The sequence below is a fragment of the Dermacentor variabilis genome, chromosome 9 (assembly GCF_050947875.1).
Source record: "Dermacentor variabilis isolate Ectoservices chromosome 9, ASM5094787v1, whole genome shotgun sequence".
NCBI lineage: Eukaryota > Metazoa > Arthropoda > Arachnida > Ixodida > Ixodidae > Dermacentor > Dermacentor variabilis.
In genome coordinates, this window is record NC_134576.1 from 1,467,196 (window position 1) to 1,480,000 (window position 12,805).

Consider the following 12,805-nt stretch of genomic DNA (forward strand, 5'->3'; position numbering starts at 1 on the left):
TGCGCTGGCAAGAGTTTCACGAAAATGGTCACAGTTGCTAATTGCGAACTAGTAAGGCGGGAAGATGGTCCCAATCAAGGCTGGTTTTGGGCAGGAGAGAGTGCGAGTGTGTTGCAGTGTTTTGGCGAGGGATATGGAGGTGGTGATGAAGTCGAGGTGAAACAAAATTAGGCGGCCTAATCAGTCGGGTCCTAAGAAAATGGTTACGATAATAGGTCTTATGAAACAAGACATCTCGAGATAGTCTTCGTCTATTTGCAAGCGGGGGGAAATTAAGTATTGATCTTATGTTAGTTACGCTGGAAGTACGATGGTAGTTACGTGCTGAACGTTTCTGCATTGCCTCTAAGTTATTGGTAAGAGTTTCAAGGCCAGGGTCCCAGATTGATGAGGCATATTCAAGATTAAATCGGACATAAGTAACATATGACTGTCGCTTGTTTGATGAAGGTGCGAGAGAGGTTTCTTTTCAGGTAACCAAGCATGCGATTGGCCTTTGATGTTACGTGCTCGATGTGGATGAAAGGTCATTAGTAATATGTACACCGAGGTATTTATGTGTAGTTACAGATTCAGGCGTCGTGCTGTGAAGAAGGTAGTTGGGGCAAGGCATGTTAATTCGCGATTCTCTCATGATTTATATTTACGAATGTTAAGTTTCATTTTCCACATTTCGCACCAAGCAGAAATATTATTTAGGTCAGTTTGAAGGAATATTGCGTCAGTATAATTAGAAATGATGCGGTAGATAACGCAATCATCAGCAAAAAGACAGACCGAAGAAGCGATGCTAGCAGGTAAATCATTATTGTAAATAAAAAATAGTAATGGGCCTAAAACTGCGCCCTGTGGCACTCCGGAGGAAACTGGTGCCTCTAGAGACTCGTATCCATTCACCGTGACGAATTGAGTGCGGTTAAAAAGAAAGTCGCGCATCCAGCGCTGTACTAAAGGGTCAATGTTTAGGCTGGCTAGCTTTAGCATAAAAAGCTCATCGTTTACATTATCAAAAGCGTTCGCAAAATCCAAGTACATGCAATCAGTGATGAGGCCGGCGGCAAGGAATGCGTGAAGGTCATTAGTAAATCTAAGTAGCTGTCTTTCGCACGAAAAATGTTTACGAACACCATGCTTGCATGGAAGAAAGAAGATTTTTGACTCCAAGAAGTTAGCTAAGTGAGTAAAGATGACGTGTTCTATTATTTTGCACGGAACAGACGTTAGCGATATCGCACGATAATTACTTGGTATGTCCGCGTCACCAGACCTGTAGAGAGGCACGACCTTGGCCACTTTCCAATCCTTGGGTTTGCATCCATCGCTGAGCGATTTGGTGAGAATGTAACTCAGAATAATAGAGCTGTACTCGTTAGCGTTTTGCAAGAATTTAGCGTTTGATGCTATCCCGGCCGCATGAAGCTGATCGTTTTAGTATTTTCGTAATAGCACGAATGCCGGCTGGCCAAGCATTATGGGACCCATTGGTGTAAGATGTGCTCTCGGATACGAAGCAAGAGTCAAGATTGGGTCCCAGAACAAGTTTGTAAAGGTTTCATTAAAGATTGAGGCGCAAAGATGCTTCAGAACTGGTTCACCATTGCTATTGAGAAATGCGTCGTTGTTGTTGCTGTTTTTCATTATATTCCAAAAGCATTTAGAGTTAGTTTTGAGTAAGGACGGAAGCGTTGAATGAAAGAAGGTAGATTTCGCTGTTTTCAATGCCTCTGAATATGCCGTAGAATCGGCTTTGTAAAGAGCCCATCTCTTCGAGTTCGCGATTTTTTCGCACAACGAAAGATCCTGCTTGTTTTGTTCGATAACCGCTTGAGATATCTGTTGTACGAGGGAGCATTAGTGTTGTCATAAACAGATCTTAAATGAATAAATTTGCTAGTTACATAAACTACTTTTGTTCTAAAAGAATTCCAAAGTTCTTCGACAGACTACTCATTCTATGTTGAAATGAAGTTATCAAGGAAGGAGGAAGGTTCAATGTTAATAGCATCGTAATTGCCACGGTTGTTGTTTCTTATTTGTTTGAGCCGTTTTTTGTGCATGTGTAGATGGAATAGACAATGTAAAATGGAGCACGCCATGGTCACTTAATCCAGGCATGTGAGTAACGAGTGACGTCATGTCAGGAGCAGATGTAAGGACGAGATCGAGTATGGATTGAGTAGTGGGTGTTACACGCGTCGGTAGGGGAACATTCTGTGATAGGTGAAAATCGGAGCATGTGTTAAGAAATGTGACTGCGTCAACGCATGTTGGTTCCGAAAAGAGACACAACTGGGTCCATCTGATCGTGGAAAAATTAAAGTCGCCTAGAATAAAAAGTGGTACACCAGGGAAGCGCACAACAATCTGATTCAAACAATCATGAACATCTGCACAAAAAGTGTGACCAGAGGTAGGGGGACGGTAGCAAGCACCCAAGATCAGGTTTTTTTAAGTTAACGGCAATGTAAAACCACACTATTTCTAGATTGATACTAGTATGGACAGGATAAAATTCAATAATTTCATTAATGGCACTTAGAATGCCTCCACTCATTTTATTAGTTCGGTCACAACGACACACTTTAAGTTTTCTGTTGCACTGAAATAATTCCCAATTTTATATGCGGCTAAAAAGCCAGGTTTCCTTTAGTACGACAAGATCAGCATTATAGACAATAATTAGAGCATTTAGGTTATCTTTCTTCGGGAAGAAACTGCGTATATTAGGGAATAGTACGGACGCACTAACTGTCGCGTCACCTCCCCTCATCCTGTCCTAGCCATTACCAGAGTACACCTTACCCGACCGAGTTGATTTTAAGAAAGAGCTTTCAGCCCTGGGTGCGTTAGGACTAGAACTCTGTTCTTGAACCTTCTCTTTGGCAGAGTTACAGATGGAATATTTATTACCAATGAGAAGTTTGCTGTGGCGCAGTTTACCAGTGAATCTTGAAACACAGCTAGACGTACGAAAGCAACAGTCACAAAATGCAGAACAAAACCACGAACTTATATCATTCAGACGTCCTTGTAATTAGTTTGCCCAGCTTTCTATTTTCTCTTCACCTTCCAGCAATATACCTTATGACTGCAGATCTATACCACACTCACTCCAGCACTAAGGACCTGGCGATGAGCGTGAGGTAGTAGGCAATGCCGGAAGCCATAATCCACAAGACTTCGCGCCACGTGACACACCACAGCGCGAACAGCAGGCGTCCTTTGGATCCAAGGAGTACCCTGCACGGCATGGAAAACCAAGATTAGCGTTAAGGCAATTTCTTGTACTAAGTGAATAGCAGAGGCCGTTTCCGAGTTCGAAATCACCTTTGGCAATAAAATGATGGAAATGCTCCCATTTTTCTGGCAGGTGTAAAGTACTGACACGTGAACTCGTTTATTTTTTACGGGTGAGCGCTTTTACCGTCCACAAAGTGTTATCGCTCAGCGCAGGACGCGTCTAAATGTATCGGAAGTTTCTGGAATGTTATCGATGCTTCTATCCGCTGTCTGTTGTCTCCAAACCTTGTGTAATCTGATTACATGCATGTGCGACGCGAATGGCGTAAAACTTTGTGGAAGGCACGCGGGTCCCCGCGATTCCTCTAGAACATTCGACGACCGATCTATAAAAGCTGACGCACTTGAACCGCTGATCAAATTTTCGATGACTGCCGACCGTGTTCGCCGCTATCGTTGTGCAATAAGTGTAGCCTCCTTTTGTGGGCACAGGCTCGCCCAATAAAAGTTAGTTTTGTCTTTCACAGTATTGCTACTATGTTCTTCAACGTCACCACTACGTGACAGTATATTGCCTTTCCAATCAAGTCGCCCGGCCTTGTGATTTAAAAATGCCTACGGCGAGTCGTGCTGTACGGCGTTGCAGAAGAAATGCTATTACGCGTTTTCCTTTTCAATTGACGCTGAGGCTTGCGTAATTGGAGCACCGAGGACTGTGGTGTACGGCTGCCGAGCAATTAAGTGCTCCTGGACTTGGTTTCCGCTCGGAGTGGCCGCATTTCGATTGGGGACGAACACGCAAAGCGATCGTGTCCTTAGGCACGGAAATGCGTTAAAAAACACGCAAGTGATCAAAATTAATCCGCAAACCTGCAGAATGGCATTTCTCGCAGCCCGCCAGTTGTTGCGTAACGTTAAACGCCATTATTTGATTTTTACTATAGAATGAGCGCGTAGCATGGACGAAGCAGCGTGACAACTAAGCGACTGCAGGTGTGGCGGCGCGTGGGATAGTTGAGCGATGTATTCAATAAAAGGGCTCAGAAAGTGGAACATCATCACCGGCATGAAGAGCCTAGATTAAGTTTAGTGCTGCGCAAGGCCCCTTCGGAAACCAGGCATTTCTCCTGCCCATAGCCTGCTAACGCACCTTGCACTTCCGAATTTTCTATTCTCGTGGTTCGGCCATGTGATTGCCCCACCAGACAATATTTTCTTCACTTGGCACCCACTATGCTATATACTTTTGATGCTTACTGATTATTTGTGTTGAAGATGAGTTCTGCCGAAAGTGGAGCCAGGTTGCAGCCCGAGGCTACAAAGGATGCGGTTTTCTCTAACCGGGAAGAAAGCGAGCAGAGCGACCACTACGGAGAAGCATTGGTCCTGTGTTTGATCCCCAAGCAAGGCGGAAGTTTTCATCAACCGCGACGCTTTCTCTCTGAGAAAACTGTGTCGGTCTTCTTATAGCTTGTACAATCGCGTGGATGACAATTTTCTGTTCCACGATTATTTGTTTTATCCAATGCATGACGCCCTCAGCTGTAATTTATCATCTTAACTTTAGTCCTGGAATGGTGGAACCACAACAGCACGCTCGCAACGCAAGGTTCGCTCACTTGCCCTACGTCTGCTACGCTAGCTTACGTAGATGAGTCTTCGAACATGCTGCCCTAGACATCACCATTAGTCTAGTTACGTCAATTAGGGAATGAGGTCTTTTCCTGGAGACCTCAAGATACCCTGCGTCTTGCGTGAACCGAGTCCAAGGGAAGCCTGAAATATTTTTAAGTTTATCAAACCATGTTATCTTATTCTGTCCGCGACTGTATTTTCCTTCCCCCTGTACTCACTATATTACTACAAAGGGTACCTGAAAAAGACAAGGAAGACAAAACCAAGAAAAGCCTTGAAAAGACAAGTCCACCAGTTGAAATGTCAGCTCTCGCTTTTACCTTGTTGTCGTATTGCTCCTCAACTTAAATTTCCATCTCCAGTCTTCCCTGTATTTTCCCTCCAAAGGGTGCCTGTTATGCGTGGTACATCACCTGCCTAAGTCCACTAGTTGGTACTAATTTTAACTAAAACAATACCGGCCCCCATTTGCTGTATAATCAATACTGTCGTCTTGCTGTCTCTCAGGCTTAGAGCTAAGAATTTTCGGCCCATCACTGGTTACGCTGGCTTTTAGCTTCTCAAGTGTCCTGCTGCCCTTAAGTTCCGGTGACACATGTCCTTTCTGACGAAACGCATTGCACGCTTCTTTTTTCTTCTTTATGTTGGTTACCCATAAAGTGTGCTTCGTGCTTTGGAAGGGTCTGTCATAAACGCTAGAACACATCTTCATCTCTCTGCCAATGCCCTTCTCACGATCGGGGTCTCCTGTGGCTACTTTCGGGAAAACTGTGAACTTTTCCGCAGCCTCAACATGCTGCACGAAAACCATGAACTCTTCATCTCTTTCCAGGCTATTGAATAGTGCCTTGCTCACTGCCATGTGAATTCTCAAACCAACTCATAATTGGTTTTGTATGTTCTCAATTATTCGCTGTCAGTTCCCTGCAGCCTTGATGAACCCTGCGCGTCTATATGCTCTACTGATTTTGAAGCTTATATGCAAAGTGTCATCTACTTCACAGGAAACGCATAGGCTGCCATGATGGCGGAACACGGGCAGTATCCTAGTTACCACGAAGTGGTGGCCACGAACAGTTCGATGCTTGCCGCAACATCACTTAATTTATTTTTCGGATCTTTATCCCCGATCAACAGACCAGAAATTGACACTGATTTTAGAAAAACGTCCACTCACCGGTTTTTCGCCTTAGCGTACAGTGTGGCCACGGTTCTTGCGCACTGGCTGTGCAGGCTTGGCTTTACGAAGCGGCGAATCTTAGTCGCGGATTTACCAATGATGTTCTTGAGACTCCTGTAAAAGATCCTTCTTTTGTAGGCGTAGGTGAGTGCAAAAACCCAAGGCACTGCACGTCCACAGGGGAACGAAGTTGAATTGCATTTACTTTCAAAGAGAAAGCGGACAGTTTGACCAACGGAAAGCGGGTAGCTTGGCCTGGGAGAGAAGTCTCCTAGCCTGGTACTTTGCTAGGAGATAGGGGTAGGAGGAACAAAAAAGGGGTGTCAGGAGGGACCAAGAGGATGGACCCGTCACGGTTGCTCAGTGGTTATGGTGTTCGGCTGCTGAGCACGATGTCGCGGGATCGAATCCAGGCCACGGTGGTCGCACTCCAATGGGGGCGAAATGCGAAAGCACCAGCGTACTTAGATTTCGGTGCACGTTAAAGAACGCCAGGTGGTCAAAATTTCCGGAATCCTCCACTACGGCGTCCCTCATAATCAGAAAGTGGTTTTGGCACGTTAAAGCCCATAATTGTTTTATGAGGATAGCAGATGAATATCAACACGATCATGTCCCGAGAGCGCGTTCACAACCATGAATCTGAGCCTGTGTTCCTCAAAAATTCAGGGATAACCTTGATGGCTAGCTTCGTATTCTGTGATCAAGAGCTCAGTAAGACTTCTTCCTTCACTGGCCTGTCGCTAATTCGCCCTATCGAAGAGGCCAAAGCATATTCGTTCTTGTATCGCTGACAGAAAGGCTGAGCATACTACAACTTGTCGGGTAGAACAGCAATGAAGGTGAACATCGTAACGAGCGCAGTGCACGAGTGCTTTTGTTTGGGGGGAGAGTTGCCTAATGTCACAGTACATAAGAGAAGCATATTCACACGCGTACTTATCTTTATAGGCCAACCACGTTTCGCCGCCTAACAAATGTAATCGCACAGCATGGGACGCGTCTGCATGTATCCGAAGTTTCTGGAAAGTTATTGATGCTTCTATCCGCTGTCTGTTCTCGCCGAACCTTATGTTATCAGATTTCATCACCTGACGCGAATGGTGTAGAACTTTGTAGAAGGCACGCGGGTTCGAACGATTAGTCTGGAACATTCGACGACTGCTTTATAAAAGCCGACGCGCTTGACCCGCTGATCAGATTTCCGACCATCGCCGACCGTGTTCGCCGCTATCGTTGTGCTATAAGTGTAGCCTGTCTTTGTGGGCACAGGTTCGCCAAATAAAAGCAAGTTTTGTATTCCACCGTATTGCTGCTTTCTTCACCGTCACTACCACGTGACATCTGGTGGAGGTGCTTGTGCGTTCATGTACCCAACGCCCTCGCAAATCCGCGATCCAAGCCCGAAGCCCGCGGACAGAACCAACATCGCCCAAGACCAGTGTGCTAGCCGCAGACTGCAAGGACTGCCCCAGAGCACGGACTTCTACTTGAGACGACAAAGAAGATCGTGGTGAAGACAACCCCAATGGCTGCCCCAGCGTCCCCCGTTATCCTACAACAACCTCGGGACCCACCAACCTTCTATGGAGCAGCGACTGAAGACCCGGAATCATGGCTGGGGACCTACGAACGAATCTCGACATTCAACAACTAGGACTCCGACGACAAGCTATGGCATGTCTACTTTGTCTTAGAAGACGCCGCCAGAACGTGGTTTGAGAACAGGGAGTCGACCTTGACAACGTGGGACCTGTTCCGTAGCGGCTTCCTGCGCACCTTTACAAGCGTCGTGAGCAAGGAAAGGGCCGAAGCTATGCTGAACACCCGAGTGCAGCTACCAAACGAGAACGTTGCCATTTTTACTAAAGAAATGAGCCGTTTGTTCCGCTACGCCGACCCGGATATGGCGGAGGAGAAGAAAGTCCGCCTACTGATGCGTGGTGTAAAGGAGGAACTTTTCGCCGGAATGGTAAGAAGCCCACCGAAGACCGTAGACGAGTTTCTTCACGAGGCCACTTGCATCGAGAAGACACTGGAAATGCGGAACCGGCAATTCTACCGCCGCCTCGAAGAGTATCTTCGTGAGGCGACGAACACTGAGAAGACACTCGAGATCAGAAACCGCCAATTCGATCGCCGCACGAACTCTACCAACTACACCGGGGTTCAATCACTGGCTACCGCCGATTTACGCGAGACTATCAGAGTGGTCGTACGGGAGGACTTGCAGAAGTTCTACCCAAGGACACAGTGCCAAGTGGATCCAATCGCTCAAATCATCAAAGGAGAGGTTCAGCGATCGCTTGAAGTCCCTGAGGTTCAACCACGACCACCGCAACCTCAGCCGGAAGCGATGACCAACGCCGCCGTCGCCCGCCGTGAAGGTCCCCCTCCGCGACAACGCCACGGCCCTGTAACGCCGCAATTCCGTCCTTCACCGCCGCCGTCGCCAGCACGCCCACCCGTCGCACAGCGAAGCTACGCGAGGAAGATGGACATTTGGCGAGCCCCCGACCACCGCCCGCTCTGCTACCACTGCGGCGAAGCCGGCCATGTGTACCGCCGATGCTCATACGGCGACCTGGGATTGCGAGGGTTCGCCGTCGATGCACCGCGCCCTCGGGAAGGTGAACGCCCTCGTTACATCGCCGACTACCTCGTCGCTACTCAGTGGAGCCCTCGATGACCGTCCCGTTCGCCGTCACTAGGCCGCTATCTGTCACCGCAGCGCCGACCATACACTGGCCCAGCCCGGGGCCGGTCAGCGGGCCCATATCCGGAAAACTAAAAGCAGCAACCAATGGAGGTGCGGTTGCTGTTCGTCGAACTGATGAAGATCCTCCGCCGCCGACGAAGACGACGAAGAGACCATCTCGACGACATAATAATGATACGCCGCCGTCCCGACAAAGTCAGGAAGCCAAGACTACACCAACGAAAGACGACTTGACGACGCAACGTTCCAGCTTCAGTTCAACACGACGCAGCCGTGATCCGACACCAAGACCTAATTGCAATGCCAGACAAAGAACCACCGACCTCGATGTGCTTCTCGACGGCCACGCAGTCACCGCTTTAGTGGACACAGGAGCCGATTACTCCATCATGAGAGGACCCATCACCGAGCAGTTGAAGAAAGTTAAAACTGCTTGGGAAGGCCCTCAAATTCGGACCGCTGGAGGACACCTCATCACGCCGACTGGAATCTGCACGGCAAGAATAACCATTCAAGACCGGACTTACCCTGCCACCTTCGTTATCCTCCAACAGTGTTCACGAGACGTCATTCTCGGTATGGAGTTCCTGGACCAACACGGCGCAATCATCGACCTGAAGTCGAAGTCAATAACGCTGCCGGAAGATAAAGGTATGCCGCCGCAGAGCCCTCGTAGTCACCACGCCTTGATTGTGCTCGAAGATCAAGTGAGCATCCCGCCTCGCTCCAGCATTGTTATTTCGGTCGGCACCGAAACACCCGCTGACGTAGAAGACGTCATCGAAGGCGACCAACGTCTACTGCTAGACCGTGAAATTTGAGTCGCAAGAGGGATCGCTCGACTACATATAGGGAAAACTGAAGTGTTGATGACAAACTTCAGCCGGGAGTACAAGCACATCAGCAAGGGCAGGACAATCGCGTACATCGAGGAAATTCTCGAAACCAGCAACGCGTTTGTCCTCTCAGATTCCGCCGCATCTACCCCGACGACCACGGTTCCCGAACCAAACTACAACATTAATCCAAATCTCCCCGTGGTTAAGCAACAGCAGCTGAGAAGTCTGTTCCGACGATACAAAGGCTGTTTTTCGACGTCATCGAGAATTCGACAAACACCAGTCGCCAAGCATCGCATAATCACCGAGGAGTGCGCTCGACCACTCCGCCAGAGCCCTTACTGAGTTTCGCCGCGAGAATGTGAAGCTATAAGAGAACAAGTCGACGAAATGCTGCGCGACGACATCATCCAGCCGTCGAAAAGCCCGTGGGCATCCCCTGTTGTCCTGGTGAAGAAAAAGGACGGAACCCTGCGTTTCTGCGTCGATTATCGTCGTCTGAACAAGATCACGAAGAAGGACGTATACCCCCTCCCACGGATAGACGACGCATTGGATCGGCGCTGCAATGCTAAATACTTCTCGTCGATGGACCTGAAGTCTGGCTACTGGCAAATAGAAGTCGACGAAAGAGATCGCGAAAAGACCGCCTTCATCACCCCAGACGGCCTCTACGAGTTCAAGGTTATGCCATTTGGACTGTGCTCGGCACCTACAACGTTCCAATGCGAGATGGACATGGTTTTAGCAGGATTGAAGTGGCAGACCTGTCTCGTTTACTTGGATGACGTCGTTGTCTTCGCCGCAAATTTCGACGATCACCTTAGGCGGCTTGCAACAGTACTAGAGGCCATCAAGTCATCAGGGCTTACTCTGAAGCCAGAAAAGTGCCGATTCGCTTACGATGAGCTTCTGTTCTTAGGCCACGTCATCAGCAAGTCTGGAGTCCGCCCTGACCCGCTGAAGACAACTGCCATTGCAAAGTTCCCGCAGCCCGTCGACAAGAAGGCAGTGCGTAGATTTCTTGGCACGTCTGCCTACTACAGGCGATTTGTCAAGGACTTTTCACACATCGCTGAGCCGCTGACAAAGCTAACTAAATGTGACGTCGAGTTCAAGTGGGAAACGCCGCAGGCCGACGCATTTCAAGAAGTATACCCACGCATGCAGTCGCCGCCCGTACTTGCGCACTTCGACGAGCCCGCCGATACCGAAATCCACACTGACGCCAGTAGCCAAGGCATCGGTGCCATTCTAGTCCAGAGAAAAGACGGACATGAACACGTGATAGCTTACACTAGCCGGTCGTTGTCAAAAGCGGAAGGCAATTATTCTAAAACCGAAAAGGAATGCCTCGCCATCGTTTGAGCTACAGCGAAACTGCACCCTTACCTCTATGGCAGGCCATTCAAAGTGGTCAATGACCATCACGCGTTGTGTTGGCCAGCTAACTTAAAGGACCCTTCAGGACCGCTGGCACAGTGGAGCCTCAGGCTACAAGAATACGATATCACTGTAACATACAAGTGCTGACGAAAACACTAGATGCCGATTGCCTATCACGCGCCCCCATCGATCCCCCACCGCAAGATGACGAGGATGGCGACGCTTTCCTTGGCATAATAAGCGTGGAAGACTTCGCCAAACAACGAGGGGACTCGGAGCTAAAAGCCCTAGTCGAGTATTTGGAAGGGCACATCGACGTTGTCCCTAGGGCATTTAAGCGTGGATTATCTTCGTTCACGCTTCAAAACAACCTACTCGTGAAGAAGAACTTCTAACCAGTCCGCGCCAACTACCTTCTTGTTGCTCCGTCGGCGCTGCGTCCAGAAGTACTGCACGCCCTACATGACGATACGACAGCTGGGCACCTCGCTTTCTCCCAGACGCTATCGAGATACAAGAAAGGTATTACTGGCTGCACCTAACCGCCGATGTCGCCCGTTACGTGAAGACATGCCGAGACTGTCAGCTGCGAAAGACACCACCAACAAGGCCAGCGGGATTACTACAGCCGATCAAGCCTCCTTACCGACCTTTTCAGCAGATCGGGATAGACTTGTTAGGACCATTTCCGACATCAACATCTGGAACTAAGTGGATCGTCGCGGCGACGGACTATCTCACCCGCTTCGCTGAAACTAAAGCTCCACCGAAAGGGAGCGCAGCCGAAGTGGCGAAATTTCTCGTCGAGAACATCCTGCTGCGACATGGTGCTCCAGAAGTCCTCATCACCGACACAGGAACGGCTTTAACAGCAGAGCTCACGCAAGCCATTCTGCAATACAGCCAGACAAGTCACAGGAGGACAGGTGCCTATCACCCGCAGACGAATGGCCTCACGGAGCGCTTGAAGAAGACCCTCGCCCACATGCGAGCAATGTACGTCGACGTCGAGCACAAGACGTGCGATGCGGTCCTGCCGTACGTAACATTCGCTTACAACACGGCGGTGCAAGAAACAACACAGATCACGCCATTTAAGCTGGTGTACGGCAGGAACCCGACTACGACGCTCGACGCTCGCCGCACGTCACTGACGAGGAAAACCTTGACGTCGCTACCTATCTTCAGCGCGCCAAAGAAGCCCGACAGCTCGCCCGCCTGCGAATCAAGAACCAGCAGAGGACCGACAGCCGACACTACAACCTCCGACGATGCTTCGTCGAGTTACAGCCCGGTGATCGTGTCTGGGTATCGACCCCGATACGCCGACGAGGACTGAGCGAGAAGCTTTTGCGTCGCTATTTCGGACCGTACAAGATCATCCGACGTATTGGCCCACTGGACTGTGAGGTTGCGCCATACGGCATTTCGCTATCACAGAGGCGCCGCTCACCACCTGAAATAGTCCACGTTGTGCGACTCAAGCCGTACTACCAGCGTTAATGAACTTTGCGACTTCGCGTAACTGACCTTTGGACTTTGTTTCTTTTTGTTTATTTGTTACGTATGTTTAGTATGTGTCCTTTTGTGTTTCACTCTCTTATATTTGTAGCATCGGGACGATTATTCTTAAGAGGGGAGTATTTACACGTGTACTTATGTTTATCGGGCAACCACGTTTCGCCGCCTAAGAAATGTAATCGCACGGCGTGGGACGCGTCTGCATGTATCCGACGATTCTGGAAAGTTATCGATGCTTCTAACCGCTGTCTGTTGTCGCCGAACCTTATGTTATCTGATTTCATC

The 12,805-nt window shown here is 48.9% G+C and overlaps 1 protein-coding gene across 3 annotated transcripts in view; it reads right to left on the minus strand.

The window, feature by feature from the left end:
- LOC142558244 (ATP-binding cassette sub-family C member 2-like) overlaps nt 1-12,805 on the minus strand; it is a 659,669-nt gene that overhangs the window by 391,889 nt on the left and 254,975 nt on the right. For all 3 annotated transcript variants that reach the window (XM_075670395.1, XM_075670394.1, XM_075670396.1), the window contains 2 exons: nt 6,053-6,169; nt 3,112-3,240 (listed from right to left, as the gene is read on the minus strand). In XM_075670395.1, the coding sequence (XP_075526510.1) occupies nt 3,112-3,240; nt 6,053-6,169 (246 nt within the window). The remainder of the gene's footprint in view (nt 1-3,111; nt 3,241-6,052; nt 6,170-12,805) is intronic.